The sequence below is a fragment of the Salvia splendens genome, chromosome 1 (assembly GCF_004379255.2).
Source record: "Salvia splendens isolate huo1 chromosome 1, SspV2, whole genome shotgun sequence".
NCBI classification, from domain to species: domain Eukaryota; kingdom Viridiplantae; phylum Streptophyta; class Magnoliopsida; order Lamiales; family Lamiaceae; genus Salvia; species Salvia splendens.
In genome coordinates this window covers 9,420,003-9,443,930 of record NC_056032.1, presented here as the reverse complement: position 1 = coordinate 9,443,930, position 23,928 = coordinate 9,420,003, and the positions used below count along the sequence as shown (strand labels likewise).

Below are 23,928 nucleotides of genomic sequence, written 5' to 3'. Positions count from 1 at the left end.
CTCTTTTCTTTCACAATATTACTTATTTTTGCTTTCTTTTTTTAACTAGCTAGGCTCTTTTTTCACCAAAACTACACAATGCTTTCTTTTTCATACCTCTTTCTTTTTCCATTTCACATCCTTCTTTGTCACCAACAACTAAGAAATAGTACTTTTAATACAAGTTTTTTTCATTTCACAATACAAAACTAATTTTACTTTTAAATCTATTACTACTATTTATTAAAAAAATACTACTATATATTAGTACTATTTTTTATCATCTATATTGAATTTCACCATATTACTATCTAACTAAAGGTTTCTTAACAAGTTTTTTAAAAAAATTATCGTAAGATTTTGAAGCATTAATAGCAGTAACGAATAGATAAGAAAAAAATATGCTCCATCCATCCTATCATGGTTGAGTTGTATTCCTTTTAGTACCGTTTCATTATAGTTGAATCATTTATGTATATAGCAAAAAACAACACACTTAATCTTTATTTCTTACTGTACTCTCTCTTTAATTATTTATTTTATTTTATCTCCTACTTTATTCTCACTTAATTTATCTATTGTATTTTATCTCATACTTTATTCTCACTCCCTTTAATTAACTAAAACTTATTTCCATTATCCATGTATCCAAAAGAAGCGTCTAAAATACAGAAGGACATAAAGAGTACTAGTTTAATTGGTGTTTTGATACTTAATCGTCAAAGTGCTAGTAGTAACATTTATGGCAGTAATATTACCAATCCAAAATTATGAGTTCTTTCGATGTATATTTTTTACTAGGGTAGTGATAAAATGCAAACTTTAAATATTGTACAAACTCTAAACTATGATCTGGACCGTTAAATGTCAACAGATGATAAAAAATCATCAACAGAAAATGTCAACACTGTTTCAACAATTTTTCAACACAATATCAGTCGTTGATACTGTGTTGACATTTTCTGTTGATGATATTTTTATACTTTATCATCTGTTGACAATTTTTAACGGTCCAAATCATAGTTTGAAGTTTGTATAATACTTAGAGATTGCATTTGATTAGATCCTTTTTTACTATAACCACTGTATGTTCTTCTAGTTTTCATTTGACCACTGTATGTTCTTCTAGTTTTCATTTGCCACCATCTAACTATTTTTGTCTCATAGCCTCTACTGTCCATGTCGCAACCGCTTCAAATGACAATGACATAAAAAAATAAGCTACAACTATTAATAGAGGTTTGGACTCCAATGTCAAAAACTTGGGCTCCGTTAACTGGATAGAAGCACATATTTACAATAGCTCACTATCATTATTCATATTACGAAAGCATCATAATATGAACTAATTATTAGTAGTATAAAAATAATTTAAACTCTTTAAATATAAACCAAACAATCATTTATCTAATAATCTCCTATCTGATTTGAAAGTCCTTGTATCATAATCTTAGTGGCATCCATTGTTGCATTTGTCAAGGTGAACAAAAAAAGAAGTACTACTACGACTAAAGATATAAATGGAATTGGTGCTAAGCTTTAGGATGGTTTGTGAGGGAATCAGTGTAAGTCTATCTCGCTCAAGCCGAAAATCACAATTCAAAAATGAATGAAATGTTGGTAAATGTCACTTTAATGACCCAATTAATGTAAATAGAAAAAGTCTCATTACCGTAATTGTGTCATTCTTAAGAGCATCCACAACCGTGCTCTTGCCAGCGGCACGGTTGTTGGCCCGGCCCCACTTTTTCTGTCTGCTCTCTGGCAAGAACACAACACCCACAGTTGTGCTCTTCCGCAAGGACGAGCACAATTCAATTTAAAATTCAATTAAACAAAAACATTTCAATAATACTAAAATTCATTAAAAAAAACCTAAATAATATTACAAATGACAAATAAAATAAAAACGACATAATTAAAATCCTAAAAATTAAAAATTACATAATTAAAATACTAAAAATTAAAAAAACCACTAAGCGTTGCCGAATTTCGCCCACATGTGTTTGATTAGGTCTTCTTGTAGTTGATTGTGGATTCGGGTATCGAGCATTGTGTGCCTTGTCTCGATTCTCTGGCCAACCGTCGTATGCTCGCCTCGGCGTGGGGGAGACCTCGCTGTTGAACTAGCCGCCCTCGGCCCTTCGTCGGCTATAATCATGTTGTGTAAGATAATACACGTGAACATGATATCGGCGATATTATTCACGTACCATAGCCGAGCCGGGGACTTAACAATGTTGAATCGGGCTTGAAGGACCCCGAAAGCTCTTTCGACGTGCGGGTTGTTGAACGTCTTAACGAAAGTCGACCACCGTGGGTAGATACCATCGGCGAGATAGTAACCCATGTGGTATCTATTTCCGTTGATGGTGAAGTCGATCGCCGATGCTACACCATTCATCACATCATTGAAGAGTGGTGAAGAATATAGCACATTCAAGTCGTTGTTGGATCCAGCAACGCCGAAATATGCATGCCAAATCCATAGGCGGTAGTCGGCGACCGCCTCAAGGATAAGCGTTGGACTGCCGCCTTTGTGACCGCTCAAGTGTTGCCCCCTCCAAGCAGTCGGGCAATTCTTCCACCTCCAATGCATGCAGTCAATGCTGCCAAGCATTCCGGGAAAGCCATGGACTGATTCGTGAAGACGAAGCAACCGTTGGCAATCATCGGTGGTGGGTGCCCGAAGGAATTCATCCCCGAAAGCTGAACGAACGCCCTCGCAAAAATTCTTTAGACAAAGGATTCCAGTGGACTCACCGATATACAAATACTCGTCGAAGATGTCGGCCGTTTGCCCAGTAGCGAGTTGTCGGATGGCACACGTACACTTCTGCAACGGCGTGATTCTTTGCCGGCCGGCTGCATCTGGACATGTTTGGAAGAATTCAACACGTGCGGACAATGTGTTGACAATTCGCATGAACAAGCGCTTTGACATGCGAAAATGGCGCCTGAAGTAATCTGCCGGAAACCGCGGCTGGTCGGCAAAGTAGTCGGCAACGAGCCTTTCGTGGGCTCCCTCCCGGTCACGATGGATGTAGCGGCGATTTGATCTGGTTCGTTGAGGAGAAGGAGCGGGGGGTATTCGCCGCGAAATATGCTTCGTAAGCGGCACGATGTTGTTCGTAGTATTCTTGTCCTTCGCGCTCCGCTTCCGCCATAATATGGGTGAAATCCATTTGAGGTTTTGAGTGAGAGATGAATGTGTTGATAGTTTGAGAATTATGAATGAGAGATGAATGAGAGATGATTTGATGTGATAAATGGATGATGAATGTGTGTATTTATAGATGATTTTGGAGGGAAAAAAATAAAAATAAAATCAAAAAAATTTAGAAAAAAAGGGAAAAAACGGTCATATTTTTGGGATTTGGAAAATAATTTTTTTTATTTTTTATCATTTTATATAATTAAAAATCAAATTTTAAAAAAAATAATAATTCAAAGGCAACGGCTATGCCGTTGCCCAATCGTAAGCCGCCACGTCGCCTGCTCGCTGGCACGGCACGAGCGCAGCGGCGGCGGTATGCGTCCTCGCCGCTGGCACGGACGGACGCGGGGCCGCCGTCCACCGTTGTGGATGCTCTAAAGACTCGTCACCTAACTGAAAAAGCCTGAAAGTGAAAGCAAAACATATATGGGCGGGACTCCATCAAAACTAAACCTAACCTAACTGCCCACTGCTTTTGTTCACATGCGATTCCAATGAAGACCTTTTTCTTCTCATGCCCAATTTCATCTTTCAGTCAACTTTTCTCAATATATAAACAATACCCATATAAAATCATGATCTCGTACTCATTACTTGTGTCAGTGTGTGCATACGTAGAGATTTAATTACCAGTTCTAATGGCACAAACAACCAACCAACCATAGTACATATTATAAGAAAAATGTAGTACTCCCTCTGTCCCGCACTACTCGCACTTATTTCCTTTTTGGACGTCCCAAGTTACTTGCACTCTTTCCATTTTTAGTAAAAAATTTCATCTACAGCCGTCATTTTTGACTTTCCTATACACTCATTCCTTAATCTCCGAGCCGAAAAGGAAATGAGCGAATAGCCCGCGACGGAGGGAGTATTAATCTAAAGAATTGGACTTTTCATGATCTATGTAAAAATGGTATTCAAAAAATGAACATTATTGTTGTAATTGTAATGTTTTAAGGCACATATCCGAGAATCAGACTAATAATTAAGAACAATTACAATATAATTAAGGGTAAAAACAGTCACAGAAAACATAGATTCAACATAAATAAAATGGGACAAATAATTGTGCAAAAAAAGAAAAGAAAAATCAAACATCAACATTGCAGTCGATGAGGAGCTGATCATACTTGATCCCCGATCCAACGGCGGTGATCCCATTATATATTTGGCCGAAATTGATATAGGCGGGGCAGCTGACATACAGGTGATAACTCCCCGAAATAAACGTCCCAACCTTCCATCTAACCCTGCCGTCAACTCTGACGTGGATGAGCACCGTCCCCGTCAGCTCGTCCTGGCCGAGCGACGTCGCCACCGGCACCTCGGCTCCGTACACGAAGGGCGACCACACAGTGATGTCCTTGTGGCCCTGGTAGGACGGGGGCAGACGCGTGGGCAGGGTGATCTGCTGGCTGTGGTAGGCCGCGTACACGTCGAGCCGGTCGTAGTAGACGCCGATCCTGCCGTTGGGGTTTCGGGCGGAGAGGGTGATCTGGAAGGTGGCCGTCAGGAGGCTGGGGCCGGAGAGGTTGAACGCAAACACCGTGGCGTCTTGGAGGATGAAATGCGGCTTTGTTGGCCGGAGGATCAGCCACACCAATAGGATCGCCAAGAGGACGGCGGCCACGAACGCTGCCCCGGCTAGGAAGATGTTGCGATAGAGCTTCTTGCGGTGGTCGTCGTCGTGGTTGCCGCACTCCTTGGACGTCATGTTTAGTTTTTGGGAGAGCGTTAGTGATGAATGTGTTGGGAGAATTTTAATGAAATGAAACTTACTTTTTTTTCAATAACTATGTAAAGGTGTGATATCGACTTGTAACGAAAGAGTGTGGTTTTGTTTTGTGTACATGTTATAAATAATATGTTGGACTTGTTTACGCAAAGTTTGGATTTTGGGCACTCTAATTAATGCTCTGTCCAATTTAATTAGAATATAAATTCATAGTCAACCCGTTGAGGTTTGGAAATTAAAATCGAATGTGTATGAGTGTGAATTTTAATGAGAAACATTTACGTGTATTAGTTTAGATGTGTGGCACGACTTGTAGGAAACATTGTTTTGTTGGCCGTTGGCATTGATCACTTGTTTGATAAAGGGTGGTGTTAAAAAGAAAAAAATATACTTATATCTTTGTTTTGAGTACATCAAATGACATCATTTTAAACATTACCAAAATATTTCTCTCTCCGTGACATTTGGTTTCGACACGCAATTTTATGTCATGTTATTTTGTGAGTTAATAAAAAAAAAATCAAATAAGAGTGAGAATAAAAGTAGAGATGATATTTCCATTTTAAAAAACGATTTATTTTTATAAGACAATCCAAAATGAAAAATGTTTAATTTTTAATTGGACAGGTAACTTATTTTATCCATCTAGGAAAGTTTTGCTACTACATCACATATTTGGTTTTGGTTTTCAAATCTTATAATTACTGATTATTTGAGTAAATCGTAGTATCAATATGTTAAATTTGTTTTCAAAATTCATTTGGGATGAGTTACTCATGGGCCATGGGGTGGGTGGGAGACGGTATTCTGATGTCAGAAGACTCATGTTCGACTACCACCAATTTTATGTAAATTTTTAAGTCTACATCACATATGAATTTTAAGTATGGTTTATCTTTCATGTGCTGCTATGATATGAATTATTCAATTGCTTTTATTGGAAAAAAAATATCAAAGCATATCTGTATATTTTCAATCTTAGGAAATTGCTATCATATATAATCAATCTATTATGTTCACTCTTTTTTGGGTACAGATTGAAATTGTACTCCAACCATATGATCAAAACGTGGAATTTATGTATATATATATTTTTTTTTATACAATTCTCAATTTAAATTATTTAAAATAAGTATGTTACTCAAGTAAAAAGGAATATATCAATAATACTTTTGATTTTGATGATTTAAAAGATACTATGGAAGACTGGTTATTAATAATACGAAAAGAGAAATAAAAAATTAAGAAGAAAATAAAAGAACAGAGGAAATTGACAGAAACCATATCATAATAAGAAAGGCACCCAAAGATTGTTTTAGGTATTTTTTGTTAACAGGTTATATTATAATAGTATATAGTATATTCAACGGACAAAAACACAATTTGAGGCAAAATTTTGAAAAGTGACCATCCTAGCTGACAGGGGCGGAGCCAGAAATTTGTAGAGAGAGGGGCAAGTTTACATATAATGAAATTTTAAGAATTTGAGAAGGAGAAATTAGTGGAAAATTATAATAAACAAATGATAAATTACACAATATATACATAGAATATGAAAGTATGAGGTGGGGCAATTGCCCCTCTGGCCATGACTATAGATCCGCCCCTGCTAGCTGATGGTAGAGGTGCCCCAGGTTTACGGTTCCGGCGGTTAATTGTGAAATTGTGATTGGCGGTTACGGTTCTGAACCAGAACAGTGAGAATTTACCTGAACCGTAACCGTCGATTTTAGAACCGTGGTTCGGTTCAGATTCAAAATTTTTCGAACCAAAACCGTGTCATAACTAAATAAGAACATCCACAATGGCGCCCGTCCCGCCGGACGTCCGGCCGGCGTGCCGAAGTTCCGCGCGGGACATCCGCCATTGCGCAGCGGTGACGCGGATACAGACGTCTGTCGCGACGTCCGCCATTGCACTGACCCCACGGACGTCCGCGCGGACGTCCCGATTATTTTATTCTGTAATCGTGGTGAAATCTTAATTCCGTAAATTGTTTAATTCCGTAAATTGTTTAATTTGATGAATTTGTGAATTTTTATTATTGTGGGAAGTTCGTCGGAATGTCCTTGGGGATGTCCGCCAGTGTGCAGTGGAAAGTCTTTATGACGTGGCAGATAGTGTTTTTGGGATGTCAGCGGGATGTCCGTCGGGACATCCGCACCACTGTGGATGCTCTAAGACTCTTATTGTAGGACGGAGAGAGTATAAAACTAATATATATAAGTGAGATTCATATTCCACTAACTTATTCAACTCACTTTTATTTACATTTCTTAAAATCGTGTCATATAACTAAATAAGATTCCTATTTCGGGATGAAGGGAGTATAAAAAAAAGTATAAAAAGTGCAGAATAATAGTACTCCATCAAAATATTGTAAAATACCTCAAATGTGTGATTAAGTATTTGTCTTAAATCAAAAGAATAAGAAAGGATTTCAGCAATAAACAATGAAAAAAATGAAATAGTCGATTTTGAAAGGGTAAACGTACGTCTCATAATAATCGTCACTCTTATTGTGGGCACGGACTTTAAGAGATTTAAAGAAAAGTTGGTTTGAAAAGACCTACTATTTTATATTGATTTTATAATAAAATGTGACTGAAGTGAGTTAGTAGAACGTGACACCTATTTGTTAAAAATGAAGTGTGACAATTATTATGAGATAAACCAAAATGGAAAAAAGTGACAATTATTGTGGGAAGGAGGGAGTTACTTTTTTTATAGGTCATCTTAATTATTTAGCTATAGACTACGGTTTCCAAGTGAAGTATCATTTTGCAGTGTAATTAAATTCGTTTAAACATTTCTCTATTCGCCCTTTATTTTACTTGTTCAGTCTTATATTCACAGATCATAAACGATTTAATTAACAGCATGCTGTTGCCAAGCTCTGTTTCCTATTATAAACAAAGCATGTCTAAAGAACCAAACTAAAATAAAAACTCGATTATTGAATGGTTTGGGGTGAGAGCACTTGATTTATTATATTGATGTAAATATGGAATTTCCAGTTTCGAACACAGTTTTAGGATTACTGTATTAAATCCCGCTGAACTGTTGTGTGGCTATGATCTCCCTGCATACCTGATGTATAAAAATTTCAGATGACCTGATGATGATATGTGAGGGAACCAAACATCAAAATTGAACATGTCCTAGCATGTTGTTGATCTTAATAGCCAATCTTTATTCCCTTCAAATCATACATAATTGCTTATACGTTGTCCTTTTTCTAGCTTTTACTGTTATTCCGGGGATGAAGGGATGGACTACGTGAAATCACAAAAAGGAGAGATGGATGTTCATAAAAGCTACATTATGCAAATTGATCATTATGTTTGTATTCTGTTGTTATGTACAGTATAAGAATTATGTACTTGGACACGAATTTGATCATACTTGTACTTTCAATTTCTGTTTCAGTTACACTCATATAATTTACTGATTGAATCTTATTAATTTTTTGTTCTGATGTAGGCAATTTGGAGTTCATAAATCAATTGGTGGTTGTGTTTTAGTACTCTAGCCATGGTATGTTCTTGGAGCTAACCTAATTTTTATCTCAAGCAACGCACAGTTTACTGCGTGCCTAGGTTATATTACAAATGAAAATGACTTTTTCTTCTTTATATAGTACTAGTAGTTTAAATAAAAAAACATGTAATGCACCTGTCTTAAACGCACCAGGATGAGGGAATTGGCATATTGATTAATTGTGTAATTGTTTACTATGTTTAAGTTCCACTCTTTTGCTTCATGTTTAACTGTGAAGTTAAGGTTTTCTCACATATTATATCTTCAATATAGTTCTGGGAATTCTTTATAATAATTGGCTTGCAATTTTGGTTTACAGCTGTTATTGTGTTATGCTGTTTGTAGAGCCGCACAGTATATAAGTTGTCTAAATATTTATTTACAACATTCTGTTGAATTGGACATTTTAATGTGCAATATCATAGTTGGATCACATACTAGAGAAAAGGTCTTCATGAGCTATAAGCGTCAATATGTATTTATTGCAACTTGTTGCTTGTTTTGCGGTTGCAGGCTGGTAGGCTTATTGCTAACTTGATTGTTATGGGCTCTGGAATAATGATAAGAGCGTTTGCACAAGCATATCGCCAAGCACTTGCAAGTAAGTCTTCTCTTAGGTTGTTATTCAGTTTTCTACTTTCAGAGAATGATATAGACTAGTCCTTGTGCACAAAGTTGCAATTTTCTTTCAGGTCAGAGAAAGCTTTGGCCTTTAGAAAGTAAATCGATTTACCTCAATCATTTCTGACATTTATATATCATGATGTATTGCAGATGCCTCAAAGACTGGTGCTGCTCAAGAAGCAGTGGAAACTATCAAACGAGGGAGTAAAATGATGACTGATGCCGAGGCAAGGCAAATCCTTGGTGTAACTGAGAATACATCGTGGGAAGAGATTGTGAAGGTGTCTCCATTTTCTGATTCTGTTTCTTTTTCCTGCACTTTAAATAAAAGGTTGCGTTTCTTGTGTCCTAATAGTTAACTAATGAATCCAACCACTTCCCTTAATTTTCTCAGAGGTATGACAAGCTGTTCGAGAGGAATACTCAAAGTGGCAGTTTCTATCTACAATCAAAGGTGGTCAGAGCGAAAGAATGTCTGGAAACTGTTGAGAAAACGAAACAAGATCCGAGTTGAAACATTATAGCCTGCACCATCCTGGGAAAACCGCCCCTGCATCATGTAGTAAATAATCTCATCAGCTACCGTGTTGCTTGTAATGAGCTCGTATTCTACAGAGAATCTGGATAGAAACAAAGCAGAGAAGACGAATTCATGTGTCTTGACCAATAATTTCAAGAAATGATAGTATTTTTTTTTGCATTAGCATACAACAAATTAATGCACCTTAGTTATTTAAGGTAACAAAAGAAAGAGACGAATATCACAAACATTGATCAAATACCGATGGTTTTTGGCTGACTCTTTTTGGTGCTGACCAATGATTTGAATATTGTGGAGAGGAATTCCCATGTTTTATTAACGGCTTGACGTTAAATTCATCAAATATCTGTCGTATTTGGATAATGTCATTCCATATATTCTTTCCTTTTTTTCTTTTTTTAATAAAACAAGGTAAAACGATTAATCCACTAACTCTGAATTGAACTACGATCTGGACTTGGTTTTATTTCATTGAAATTCTGAACAGAAAAAAGTAAAGCTACATTTGAAATGAACTCTAAATTTTCGCTAATGTAACTACTTAGGAAACCATGTGAAATTTGAAATTTAAGGGACTCCTTTGTTGTTAATTTTGATGAAGAATTTCGTAGTGAAAAGTAAAATTCTTTAGATGACATCTCCATATTATACTTACTATTTGCATTTCTATTTGTAATTATTGTTGTTTATCCATGTAGTAGCATTAGCAACCATTGGGGTATTGCTCAATCGATCACTGCACAATCAACAGAAAGTTAGAGCATACCACCACATCCAAGATTAACGATGAATCAAGAGAAAATAATCCTGAAATGAAGAATGTTAGAATGATGTCTATTTTGCTTGAAATTCTCTGCTTGACTATTGACTACTTTGCTTCAAATTATAAACTTTTGAACCAATTCGGATATGTTATGTAATGTACCCTATGTGGCTCTATTTTGTAGTATTTGTGGAATGTCCACGTGGAATGAAACAAGGATTGTTTATGAAAATCAAAGTTTCAGGTATTTCAGCTCCCCGATTCATTCGTATCTGAAACCCGAGTCAGGATATAAGGTACCCGGTAGATGGGATCGGGTCGGGTATTATCACGTATCAGTTTCAGAAAGATTGGACAGCCCTATGCACAAGTAAAGAATCTAAATTGGATGAGAAAGATGATCAAGAATCTAAAAAATCCTACACAATTTCCACCACTCACATATAAAGTCATGCCTGCTCGCTTTTGGATATCTTCCAAGTTCCAACTACTGAGAAAGCTGAAATAAAAGTAGTGAATAAAATAACTCTCCAAAAGATGAATAGATTGTAGTTGGAGGAAGACCATAAAAGTAGTAATATATGACAAGATTGCCACCATAGGATGCATTATATGTTCTTGTCATCACATAAGAGCCTGTAATGGACAAGGATTCCTACCTAAGAAATGTTAAATAACTCCTCTCTTGCCGAGCACCATGGAAAATGAAGGATGTATAAATTGTAGTTTAGCTCTCAAGAGCTGATAATTTACAAGTATTTAAAAATTTCAAAAGATAAACCAAACTCTTTCATTCTTTGGTTTGGTTAATAACGAATAAGAAAAGAAAATATAACATCTGTTTAGGAAATTGTCCAACAAAAGATTAAACTTTATATCCTGATTGAGGTGGACCCATATTTTTGAAAGTAACAATGTAACATCCATCCATCATTGACACTTAGATCAGAATTAGCACGATTGCGGATGGACCAAGGAAAAACTACCCAAAATAACCATCGCACATCCTATCTTTAATAGTGGGTTTGATATGTTTGAGCCGAAGCAAGAATAAACCTAAAGCAACTTCATCATGTATAAAGGGAAATGACACTGAAACTATTAGCTGCCCATGACTATATGTTATCTAGTCAGGTTTATGGTTCCTTATTTTATCCAATAACCATGTTCTCTCTAGCATACAAAACCACAGTTAAGTTTCACCTTTAGTTGGTGCAGGAGCAGGACTAAACACAACAAAGTCCATATAAGTAACACCTAAGATACAAACTTCCATATGACAACAAGGTGCGAAGTTCTAGTAGTATCTTTCCTAACGTATGGACTTTCATATGAAAGTTTCACCATTAGTTGGTGTGAAGTTCTTCTTGGGGCAGAAACTTTCATACTACTATTGTAATGGCAAACACACAATAAACTGATTTATAACGTATTGTAGCAGTTTCTCTTCCTGTAGTAGCATAAAAACAAGTTCTAGTAGTAGTATCTTTCCACACACATAAACTTTAATTGCTTCCCCTTCTCTCGGAAAGGGAAGAATAAAACTAAAATACAACAATATAATCAACCAACAATGGAAAAAATCAAGAGCATAAAGTTTTCCTCTAATAGATAAATATAATCAAACAACAATGAAAAAAATCAAGAGCATAGATAGTTCTACTATACATGGAACAGGGTTAATCTAGGAAACCAATAGGCTGTATGTAGATTTCATACCCTCCCAACATCAAATTAAACCTAATTAGCTTTACGAAAAAATGATGAGGTCACCTCAAATCCCGACGCGGCACTGCCTTGGTCCGCCGCTTAAAACCCCCGATCTCCCGGTGGCCGGTAGTCCAAGGACCAGATCCCCGCAGAAAACCTTGAGAAACCTCCTCCGAGTTCTCCACGCCTTCGCCTCAAATTTAACCCTAGAAATCATCCTCACATTGAAGTTCACATTGTCATTCTTCCCCCTCTCGCCACTAATCCCATCCACCGCCGCCTTATCCAGAAATCTCCCGGCGGCGGCGAATCTCGCCGTCAGAGAGGTCTCGTTCTTCGTGCCCTGGTAGAACGGCGCGACGGTAGTCTCGGAGAGGGAGTAGGATTGGTAGTAAATCGCGGTGTCGATGTGATCGTAGCCGAGCTTCATCTTTTTGTTAGGGTTTCTGGCGGTCAGCTTGATTTCAGAGGTGAAGGTGAGCGAGTCGTTGCCGAGCGTGAAATTGGAGATGGAGAACGAGTCGACTCGGAACTCGGGGAGCTGGGGGCGGAGAACGAGCCAGACTATGAAGGTGACAGTGCCGAAGCTGACGACGAGGCCGATCACAAAGGCGAAGATGCGGCGGAGGCAGGTGGCGCGGCGGATCGACTCGGCGTCGTACTGGTAGTTCTGCTGCTGGTAGGGGTAGGGGTAGGGAGGAGCCGCGGAGGCGTAAGGATAAGCGGTGCCGGCCGGCGGTGGAGCGGCGGCGGCGGCTGAGTAGCCGTTGGGCTGCGAATTGGGGGCGGGATAGCCTGTGACAGGCCTATTGCGATCTTCCATTGCGGGAATCGCGGCAGCTCAGGGGAGAATCGATCAATCGCACGCACTCAGTGTGTTTTGCGCGTTATTAGATAGAGAAATTACAAAGATTTGGGTGTTAATGGTAAGTTTTCAAAATGGAATATTTATCTAACTTTGATGCTAGTATTATTCCTATTCTGAAAGTGACATTCGTAGTAATAATAACTTTAATGAGTAAAGGCATCTTACATATAACCATTTTATGATTTTGGTCATGTACTTTATCTTTTAAATTTTTTTTTATCCCCGAACATTTTAACTATGATCAAAATTGGTCCTACACTAACAATTCTGTCAATTTTAAACGATTTTAATCCGATTTTGATGATTTTAACAGTCTCATTCGGGTTAAAACCGTTTAAAAATCGGTCAAAATTGGGTTAAAACCATTTAGAAATTGACGAAATTGTTATTGTAGAATCAATTGTGATCCGGGTTGAAATGTTTAGGATGCAAAAATTCAAAAGATAAATTATAAGACCAAAATCATAAAAGTTCATATGACCAGTTTTAGCCTTTACTCTTTACTTTAATTCCTATCTTTTGGTGTTCAAAATTTGTTACTATTATGATCTTGATATTTAATTCTTACTCTAAACAAATTTGATACGAACTACTGTTAAAAATAGGAATATTGTTTTATTTAATAGTATCTTATAAATTAGTACTAGTACTTATTAACTTTATAAATAAATTAAAACTTTATTTTCTTTTTAACTTCAAAGACCTTAGGAAAAGGTAAATTAGGAAATAAAAATCAAGGATGTACATCAAGTAGTGAGGAAAAAAATTGATTGCTACGATTGAAAAAAAATTAAAATACTCAGATACTGATTAGTTAGTAATTACTATACATTACTAAAATCTGGACTTGTAGTGAGTATCCGCTTTTCAGTTCGATTTTTGGCGAAATATGACCGAACCAATAATCCATTTAAAAAAAAATTAAAATTGAATCTATTCAAATTTTTTGAATGACTGAACCCGAAAAACTGGAATATGAACCTTAAAAACTAATCCAAAAAGCGAAATCGCATGAAATATAAAAAATTGACAGTCCAAAAATTAAAATTGCAACCAAATAAATAAAAGAGTAATCGAAGGATAAATCATCTAACCTCTTTACATGGAATATCATTTAACAATCAACAACCAAATTAATTAGAAACGTAGGATTATCCTCTAAAAAAGGTAACCAAAGGACATCATTAAATTAAATATTGTGAATACATTTGTTTCCGTACTCATAATAAACAACGGCCAAGTGTGCATTATAGATATTCATATAAACAAGAATACAAATGAATGTTATAAGCTGGGTATCAACCAAATCTTATAGAGTAATAATGTTACAAACTAACAGAATAGAATTGGATAAGTAGCATCCAGGATCCAGCCGAATCCCATATACTACCATTGAAGCAGAAGATTATCCAAGAATCTCACACTGCTTAGTTAAGCATTATGTTTTTACATAGAAAAAATCTGTATTCAGCTGCAACATTATATACAATACGCATTGCATTACAATAATAGAAAATAAAGAACCAATAGAAAAGTAAAAATTGCAAAGGCTTTAGATGTCGAGAGAAAGGCTCCCAATTATATACCCCCTGTAAACCTCAACTAATGATCAAGAAGACAAAGAATAGATATACCGGCATTTACAAATTGCGTCCACCCTCCTCCAGCATCATCCCTTTCAGACTTCTAGCCAGCCAGATTGCTGTATCCCTCGGAGACACCTTCTCCCTTCCAAATGGTTTCAGCACAACCGTGAGCTCTTCAAGCCGATTCTGCTGAAGTAAGTCAGCAGACAGTTCCAGCAGTCCCTCAAGTGCCTCTGCTCTTTGCCTGAAGGAATTGACATCTAAAGTTTCCTTCATGGGAGGTGATGCTTCTTCTCGAGCTGGAGGAGGGTTTGTCTTCGTTGGACTGGATTCAGAAGGGTCCGACATTGCAGCCACAGGGTTGTCAGTTGTAGTTGTTACATCTACTTCCTTGGTGACAGGGTTTTCAAAGAGATTTGAAGTAGGAGTGGCATTCTGAGAGCATGTAGATTCCGAAGTTAGAGTTTTAGAAGCTGTGGATGGCTGTGGAGTAGAAGAAGAAGGTGAATCTTTTAAAACAACCTCATCTCTGGCAACATCTATTGTTTTTCCAGCATCCAGATCTCGTTCGGTGTTTTGTGCCACAAGATGCTCAATCGTAGCTTGGATGTTGCTATGAGATATCACATGCATCACTTTATTTGGAGCAGTTGGGGTAATGGCTAAAACCGGCATTTCATTAACTGCATTTTGCTCCAGTAATCCTCTGTCTGGCAACGAACTCTTCTGGTTCGGTAAAATGGAAGGGTCAACAGAAGAAACGAGTTTCTTGATCATGACCTTGTCATCAATGCTTGATGGTGAGGTGAGGTCCGGCTTGGTCACAGGATCAGGCCTACTGATGGTTGTAGCATCTTCTCCACCCAAAGGTATATCTTCAGTGATGCAAAACGAAACCTCCATATTTGCCGTAGAGCTTGTTCTTTCATCGCGAGCATTGTTGACATTCATAAGTTTATCAGCATTTTTTACATTCATAAGCTTATCATCCGACCGTTCTTGTAGTTTTCCAGAGGAGCAAACTTTAGATGCATAGTCACTCCCACAGCATCCAGGTGATAGATTTTCCGCTCCTTCAGATTGAGATGAGGAGCGAGTGGAACAGCTGGGTCGCGATTCGTTTATTTCAACTTCTACGGCTTGTTGTATTCTAGTTTGGCAGTTAGCCTCAAGATGATCCCCAAAGCAATTTCCTGTCCTTTCTGGGGGGAAAGGTGAGTCAATAATTTCATATATTGTAGCTTGCTCAGGACTGTGATGAAACTCTTCCGATGAGCTAATAAACGGATTCATCACATCGTCAGAGATCTCGAAACCTTGGATAGATACTGATGAAGATGCTGAGTTGCTGCTCTCTGTTTGCATTCTCCTAGAACCTGCAGATAAAGACCTTTTTGGGTTCTGTGTGTTTTCCCTCAAATTATGTGAAGCACAGCCATTATGCACTGATTTCATGATTTCAGGATCTTGAACATCATTAGGACCAGTCTTCGTAATATCATTTATGCAATTAGGAATATCACGCTGTACTTGCCGGATTCGTGCAGGAAATGAGGGTCTCCTAGACAGAGTAGGAGGTGTTTTCTGTCTTGTCCTCGTTGAAAATCCTTCTTCAGCAATGGGCTTTATGAGACCAGAGGGAGGGATACCTTCACGTCTAGCCTTCGTCTTCGGAGGGGTTTCCACAACAGGTAACTACAGAGGTAGATCAACAAGAATATAAACCAGTTCCAGCTGAGGGGAGGGGGAAAAAGAACATGAAAACCTTTCATTACCTGATGCTTCAAGGAAGGCGTTCCTTGTACTCGTTTATTAGAATCAGTGTTTGTTCTTTCTGGGGCTTCTGCATTACCCTTCGGACCATAATTAACGAGATTCGGTTGTTTTGAAACTCTTGGAGATGCTTCGGTAACCGTTCTCTGGTTGCTACCACAGCTCGATTTCGAATGGTGGCTTCTAAGTGGAGAATTATTTTCTCTGCTTTTTCCTTCTTTGAGAGACACCATAATATTTTTAATTGTTTTGGGCTGCTTCGTTTCACTGCTATTTCTCTGTTCGTCATGCAGTGGCTTGCCGACATCATGTTCCTTGGTATTTACGGACAACGAGTCCATAATTTGTGGGCCCTCCTCCGTCTTTGACAGTGACCTGCATTTAACATCTTCATCAACTAAAGCTGTCTCCATATCAGGGGACTTATGACCACGGTTCACTATGTTCTTCTCGCTTGAGACTAAGCTGTCTCTGTCACTGCATGAACTGCTACTACCTTGGCTCTCAGCCATGTTCCTTCGACTTACACGGGCAGTGGGAGGAGGTTTCTCAAGCGTAATAGCAGCAATCGGTTTATAGGATGGGCGGTATTGATCCACGTAAGGCTGTAGATATGGATGTTTCAGAAGTTCTGACGCCTGAAAAATTATTCAAAATTAGATTATAAGAAAGCATTGTTTACAAATGATGAATACAAAGGAACTAAAAGGAGTTTCTTACACTTGACCGATGTTCCGGGTTTTTTCTTAGCATGCTCTTGATTAGCATTTTCCTATTACATAATACACCATTTGAGTTAAGATTCTACACTTTCTCCCTTGAATTGCATAAAGGGGCTAAGAGAAGGCTATGTTTCGTTTCTATGAAAAATGTGGAGTACTATAAAGGGTTACCACGGAGAAATAAGAACGCAAAGATAGGTTAAATGCAACTCTTATCAATGTAATAAAAGAGAATAATATACTACTATAATGGGAAAAAGAAAAAAAGGGACCAACAAAGACCAAATGTGCTTACAAGGATGGGGAGTAGCAAGAAGGCAATGGGCCAATCGATGATCGATTAATCTTGCTTATTAGTCCGGCCATATCCTGAGACATGAATGCAGCTATTCATTATAAAGATGATCCCAGAGAAAATATATGTTACATAAATGAAAACAGAAAAAGTAATGTCTATTATAGTAGGGAGCATTGTCGTCCGCACACTTTTCCTCCTCCTCTATTACTTTACCAATTTCTCATTAAAATCCGTGTCGTCCACAAATGGGACTATTTTTTGTGGATGGAGGGAGTATGATTTTATAAATATTTCAAAGACAATGGAAAACATAGGAAAAAATGCAACTGAACAGAATAAGGCTAGAAATCTTACAAAAGCCTTGAAAGCAGGGCGATGAGCAGCCATTTCATACATACAGCAACCTAATTGAGAAAAGAAAAGTTACAAAGTGGGAAGCCTTATTCAGCAGGTGTTGAAGAGTTAAGAGTAATTGATCATCAACATACCAAGAGACCAAATATCAGACTTAAATCCATACGGAATGTCAGCCAGAAGTTCAGGACACATGTAATTGGGAGTTCCAACTACCTGAGCAAACATAAGAAAAGACAGCTGATTTCAGTAAAGAAGTACTGGAATTCGTTGCAAGAAAAACGGATGAAAAGTCCCAGATGCAATGCTACATGAAATGCATTACAGCATTCGTTTCTTCAGGACAATACACTAGTAATTTCTTAACAACCTAGACCATATTTTATATTCAAGCTTCTTGAATGGACAATGATTCCAGCAAAGTAATTACAGTTCTGGAAATGCTTATGTTTGTTCGTCTCCTCTAGAGTTAGTTTGAATCATTTCCCAGTAATCTTAGCACTGATCAAGTCCAAGGCACTTATGCAGCAAAATACCTATGATGCATTCACTTAAACTAACCATTATGCTAAGTCTGCTACACACTCTCTGCATATTTAAGTTTAAAATAATTGTTCATATTCCGTTGTAAATTCCTTGAGAAGTTCTATAATGGTAACCTTCTATTTCTTTGTTGACAGAAGTACTCAGCTGCACGCTCATAATATGAAAGAAACAATTGTGAGTCAATTTTCTAAGTAAACTCAATTTCTCCTTTTCCTAAATGTAATTGGGTTAATAAAATATTATCTTCCAAAGTTCCAACAAAATAACCAAGGGAAAAACAACCAGTACGTAGCATTTATAATCCCATAAGTACAATTAATTCCATCAAGAGAGAGGTATATATGCATTATGAAACACATACTGAAGAAGCCAAGTCATCTGCCTTCAAAGTTTTAGCGAGCCCAAAATCACCTGCTCATAGGAAAGTTCAAAGACAATCATTTTTCAGAACATGATTAAGATTCTGAAACTGAGCAATAAAGAATCATCTCCTAGCCTTCTGCAGAATTTCATTTTTTCTTTTTTCATAAACAAAAAGCCAATGCTAAGAGGGAAAGTTCTGGTTATCTCCTTTCTATGAAGCATCATGTTTTAGGGAAGTTAATGAGTTTTTTCATGATTAGTGTGGGAATAAATTCTCTTACTTGATGTACAATGAGGTTTCTTTACTTACTTCAAAATGCATATAGTTTGACAATGATGCTACTGTCTAGTGAATTTGTTGAATTTTTTCATTATGTGGCGGCATTTTATTAAGAAGAAAACAGAATCAGGGATTGTTCAGATCCAAGCTACTGTTCATCTACTTCTACAACCTAGGTTGATGAGTGTCGAATCTCAGATAAACACTTTATTAAAACTTAGGGATGACGAATGTGCTTGTAGTTTTCTATCAGCAACATGTTTGTGATTTTTTTTACTTTAAGATGTTTAGAATGGGATTGATTTCTTTCCCTTCATAATAGGCGAGTGACTTTTTACACTAATATTATCCGAGTTTTCAGTAAGATAGAAGAATTTGATTCCTCTATTAACTTACCTAAACGAACACCTTGATCTTTGGTAAGAAAAATATTTGAGCACTGCAACAAAGTGCTAAAGTGATCAGTTCCCACTATTAAAGGAACATAATAAAAAATCAAGTCAGCTATGCTTACCTTAAGATCCCGATGCAGAACATAGTTGGAGTGCAGATACTCAACCGCCAATAATAGTTGAGCAAACCACTTCAACAGTTTCTACAGAGAGGCATGATTAAACAGGAAGCATATCAATTAAAATTCGAACTTTAAATCAGAAAAGAGTAATACATCTGAAAGGTAGGAACTCAAACCTCCTCCGGGAAGTACTGTCCATTGGATTTTTTCATCAATTCAGCCCTGTTATTCAATCATCAAAATATTATGTTAAAAGGCGCTTATGCATATGGAAATGTATTCATCTGTCCAGTTACAATTGCATCATAACACACTTACATGTCACCACCCTCACAGTAGCCAGTAACAATGCAGACATAACAACCCTGTTTTATTTTAAAAGATATAGTTCGGTAAGAAAAAAAATTATTATGAAAGTCTACCTACACCAAGAATAGTCATGGAATTATATCCAAGACTAGGAATTAGAAGCTTCAACGAGAATTACCTTCTCTACCCAAGCTTCCTTATACTCAACAATATACGGATGTTGTATCCGTGCAATTAAAGCCATCTGTTATTTCAAATAGCCAGAAACACCTCTATTAGTTCATATTCAAGCACCGGTACACATGACTAACGACGAAACTCATGATATAGTTGAGACTCTAGATTACTAAAATTGGACTGAGGAAATTGATAATAATGCCTTATCAGATAAACCTCTCTTCATTTACCAAGTAAGCAATCATAAATTCTTCTTCAAGCAGATAATGAAAAGCACTTGAAATCAAGAGATTCCCAAAACATTGACAAGAATATCAAATAGTACTAAAAAAACACCAAATTGGCAATAATATTCTTATCAAAATGCAGTGAGCAAACAAAGAAAGTATAAATAACATTAACTGAATCGATCTGAATAAGTCAAAAAAAATCAGTTTCACCTCTTGATGTGCTGATCTCCGGCAACGCTCCGTTTGGCGAGCTAACCGAATCTTCTTGAGCACATACCTATGTGACATTTCCAAAATCAGAAAAAGGACATACAAGAATCACAGATTTTTCCATAAACTAAAAATCATCTTTAGATTGATTGTCTCGTACTTTTTCCTTTCCAATTTGTGATTGACTAAAATGGCAGCCCCAAAAGCTCCACGGCCAATTTGCTCCATTAGCTCATACTGATCCATTTTCGATTCCATATCTCAAAGCCCCAAAACCCTCTCACTCTAAATTCCTGGTTTCTACACTGATGCTCCAGAAATCGCATTTACAAAATCTCACCGAATCATCGAATCCTCAAACACATGAATAATCGGTATCGCTCAAGTCAAACTGCTGATTCAAGACTAAATACAAAAAAACACATGTTACCAGATGATGCAATGGCATTAACCTAATTTTTGGATCTTCTGCCGCTTCTATCTGCACATGAGCAGATCAATCCCAAAAAATGCACATCATAATTCCAACTCCACAAATAGCAATACATACACGAAAATGAGCAGCAAGTACTTGGTTGGGACTTGGACTGAAGCAGTTAATGAAATTCAACCAAAGAAAGCTGAGCTTTTCAATGTTTTTTCTTTACTTTCTTTCTCTGTGGGAATTATTTTTAAATTAAGAGTGATTAAACAGTTAATTGTAGTTAGGTTGGGTGGGTTGGTGTTACAAATTACAATTAACAATTTCCAACTAATTTATTTGTGGGAGAAACTAATTCACTACGACAGGCCTACCCTATCTTCCGTGAGCTGTCATTCAGATGAAAACGATAATTTACCGAAACTGAAGAGAATGTTTTTCGGAAAGTCAAAATAAATGGCTACAATCTTAATAATTTAATTTATAAAATTAAATTTCTAAATTACATACATTGAAAATCTAAATTCATAATTAAATTTCTAAATTACATAATCAAAATTACTAAAGTACTACCAAATAAAACACAGTCTAACTTCCTAAATTTCATCATTATTATTCTTTTAATTTATATATTTAATTATAATTTTATATGTTTATAGATTTAAAATAAATAGCTTAAAATTTTACTCCATCGGTTCCTTAAAACATAGGAGTGGTTCACTTTTCCATTTTTTATCCATTTTTTTATTTAAAACGGAGGAGTTTAATACAAAGTCTAAATTGCATCATTATAAAATGAAATTTGCAACACAAAGAAATAATTAGCAAAATCAATTTTGCTGCTGGAAATAACTTAAACCAAAAAATAATTAAAATAGGGAATAACTCGGTCATTCCGACTCATCGAAAATCGTTTTGGTTCATTCCATTAAATTTATATTTCCTGTTTTAAAATTTGTTCATTCCATTAATTTAATACTATTTCCCGTTTTAAAATTTGTTTCATTCCATTAATTTCACATTTTCTATTTTCAAATTTGTTTGATTCCATTAATTTTATGTTTCTATTTTAAAATTAGAGAATAAGTATCTCTCTCATACACACATGGATTCAAAAAATAAATTCAGCAATCACCATGACGCCTACAATGGTGCTTCGCAACTACTGCGAATCAATCAAGCAACTCGACTTCCTGCTCCTCCTTTGGTGGATATAACAGTCGCTCCTTTATCAGTGATCTTGTTATGGCCTGTGGATCAGAGGATCTGTCTCCTCCCAGCTATCCACCACGGCCACAACAAGATCGTCGACGGAGGGATGACTGCTATATCCATAAGATGAGGGATGGATAATCGAGTTGCTTGGTTGGTTTACTTATGTGTGTTACTATCGAACATCAACCAAAACAATCTAAAATAGAATACGATTCAAGTAACTTGAATTCTATTTATAATATTTATTACTAATATTTTTATGTATTATATTTGTATTGTTTATTAAATGGATTATGTATGGTGTTTTATACAGTGCTAATTTATATATTGAAACGACTATTTTGATATTTTATATTACCTCCGTCATAAAATATACTCCCTCCGACCCAACTAAGTTGACGGTCACAACTTTTGGGCACATAGGAAAGATAAAGAGAGAGGAAAGTAAGTGGTAGAATAAAGTAAAACTGATTGGATGTTTTGTTTTTTGTCAAAAATGTAAATGACTCAACTTAGATGAGACATTCCAAAAAGAAATATGACTCAACTTAGTTGAGACAGATGGAGTACTATTTTCATTTAGTCCGTCCCTTATAAATTGAAAATTTTTAAACTTTCTATTTTCGGAAGTGAACCTCACAATCCAGTAAGACAATTCCACTACTTCCACAACTTTTTCTCTTTTTCTCTCTTACTTTACCCATTTTTCTCTTCTCATTTTTTACATTATCAATTCATCTCTCTTAGTTACCAATTGTCCATTGAAACTATGTCATTTCAAAAGTTTCAAATTAAAGTTGAATGGAAACGATATATAATACACACAAAATACTTTGATCATAAGGGATTTAAAGTTAGAAGCTTTTGGCATATGTGATGCAACTGAAGAGTCACAAATTACGGTGCCCATTGATCGGTCGCTAGATGCCTAGCTAGCCAAGAAGTTCGAAGACAGATTGAATAAATTACTTCAACAAATGTTGATTCGAGAATTCTTCAAGATGTCCATTTAAGAAGAAGGATTAAATAGTTCAAAATGCATTAATTTAATTACATGCAATAGTCCAATGATTGAAGGCTTATGTAATGATTTGTGAAGAACGAGCTGAAGAAAATTATGAATCTTATTAATTTCTAAAATTGCAAGATTTGGAAGCTAAACAATTTTGTTTTGTAGAATAAGTAGATGACAAGATATTAATTGTATTTTTTTTTACCAAATTAGAGTTTCATTTCAGGTTTATTTTCTTCTATTTATGTTCCTTTCAAGACTTCTGTCGCACGCCAAACCAATCTTTCATCTAGCGTCATCGAAAACTAGACACTAGAGTCATATCAAAATATGGTCAAAATCACAAATACTCCATATACTAAAAGTGGAATCAATATAATTGAAATTGATTAACATAAATATTAATTTATCATTATATACTGTGACATATTGTTAAGGACCGTCCTCCTTAACGTCGATTTCCACACAAAATCAAGAAACGAGATGTCGTCGTTGTCGAGCGTCCAACGTTGGGTCGTAACTTGGACGGCAAAAAAAGGAGCGGTTGAGCGCGAGATCAGCCTCGTCGGCAACCTTAGGAGATGTTTCTTGTTTGCTACTCAATTGAGCAAAAAGAATGATAATTTCATATATTGATTGAATGAATAAAAAAGATAACAGTCTATCCTATTTATAATGCTACTCACTTAATGAATAAGAAAACAAAGATATAGAAAAAAGATATGCTAAATCCCTATAATATCTAAACTAAATAATAATAATAGAGGTTCGTATCAACTCCCCCACGGTTAAAACCCACCTTGTACTCAAGGTGGGAACCACGAAGCAAAAAGGAGAGTTGAAAGCAGAAGCTTCGGCGAGGCAACTCCTCCTGGATCAAACACACACCGAACAGATGAACGTCTCCCTTCTTCACTTCCATAAAAAATCAACAAAGGAGA

At 36.4% G+C, this 23,928-nt stretch overlaps 4 protein-coding genes across 8 annotated transcripts; 1 reads left to right on the top strand and 3 right to left on the bottom strand.

Annotated features, from left to right (window-relative positions):
• Window positions 1-4,175: 4,175 nt before the first annotated feature.
• On the bottom strand, window positions 4,176-5,033 carry LOC121799511 (NDR1/HIN1-like protein 1). The gene has a single exon (XM_042198907.1). It carries the CDS (start codon window positions 4,908-4,910, stop codon window positions 4,287-4,289), a length of 624 nt encoding a protein of 207 aa, XP_042054841.1. The 5' UTR covers window positions 4,911-5,033; the 3' UTR covers window positions 4,176-4,286.
• Window positions 5,034-8,904: 3,871 nt separating this feature from the next.
• On the top strand, window positions 8,905-9,454 carry LOC121741337 (mitochondrial import inner membrane translocase subunit PAM16 like 1-like). The gene is made up of 2 exons (XM_042134063.1): window positions 8,905-9,072; window positions 9,246-9,454. The coding sequence occupies exons 1-2, from the start codon at window positions 9,015-9,017 to the stop codon at window positions 9,452-9,454; spliced, it is 267 nt and encodes an 88-aa protein (XP_041989997.1). The 5' UTR covers window positions 8,905-9,014.
• Window positions 9,455-9,508: 54 nt separating this feature from the next.
• On the bottom strand, window positions 9,509-13,106 carry LOC121741325 (NDR1/HIN1-like protein 10). 3 transcript variants are annotated; one of them, XR_006037835.1, is made up of 4 exons: window positions 12,173-13,105; window positions 10,841-10,898; window positions 10,292-10,372; window positions 9,509-9,645 (listed from the first exon to the last, which is right to left on the bottom strand). XR_006037835.1 is itself a non-coding variant. In XM_042134050.1 (2 exons), the coding sequence occupies exon 1, from the start codon at window positions 12,930-12,932 to the stop codon at window positions 12,174-12,176; it is 759 nt and encodes a 252-aa protein (XP_041989984.1). In that variant the 5' UTR covers window positions 12,933-13,106; the 3' UTR covers window positions 9,510-9,645; window position 12,173. The 3 variants fall into 3 exon arrangements, 1 of the variants encoding a protein (XP_041989984.1); XR_006037836.1 differs by lacking the exon at window positions 10,841-10,898 and having other exon boundaries at window positions 12,173-13,106; XM_042134050.1 differs by lacking the exons at window positions 10,292-10,372; window positions 10,841-10,898 and having other exon boundaries at window positions 9,510-9,645; window positions 12,173-13,106.
• A 1,133-nt stretch (window positions 13,107-14,239) lies between these two features.
• Window positions 14,240-21,042, bottom strand: LOC121741298 (serine/threonine-protein kinase Nek5-like). Of its 3 annotated transcripts, none has more exons than XM_042134031.1 (15): window positions 20,500-21,042; window positions 20,340-20,406; window positions 19,901-19,966; window positions 19,732-19,778; window positions 19,590-19,635; window positions 19,414-19,494; window positions 19,296-19,338; window positions 18,618-18,667; window positions 17,845-17,926; window positions 17,711-17,760; window positions 17,354-17,427; window positions 17,057-17,108; window positions 16,339-16,974; window positions 15,086-16,258; window positions 14,240-14,998 (listed from the first exon to the last, which is right to left on the bottom strand). In XM_042134031.1, exons 1-15 carry the CDS (start codon window positions 20,595-20,597, stop codon window positions 14,618-14,620), a joined length of 2,946 nt encoding a protein of 981 aa, XP_041989965.1. In that variant the 5' UTR covers window positions 20,598-21,042; the 3' UTR covers window positions 14,240-14,617. The 3 variants fall into 3 exon arrangements, with proteins under 3 accessions (XP_041989965.1, XP_041989958.1, XP_041989950.1); XM_042134024.1 differs by having other exon boundaries at window positions 14,240-16,258; window positions 20,500-20,820; window positions 20,890-21,039; XM_042134016.1 differs by having other exon boundaries at window positions 14,240-16,258.
• Window positions 21,043-23,928: the final 2,886 nt, after the last annotated feature.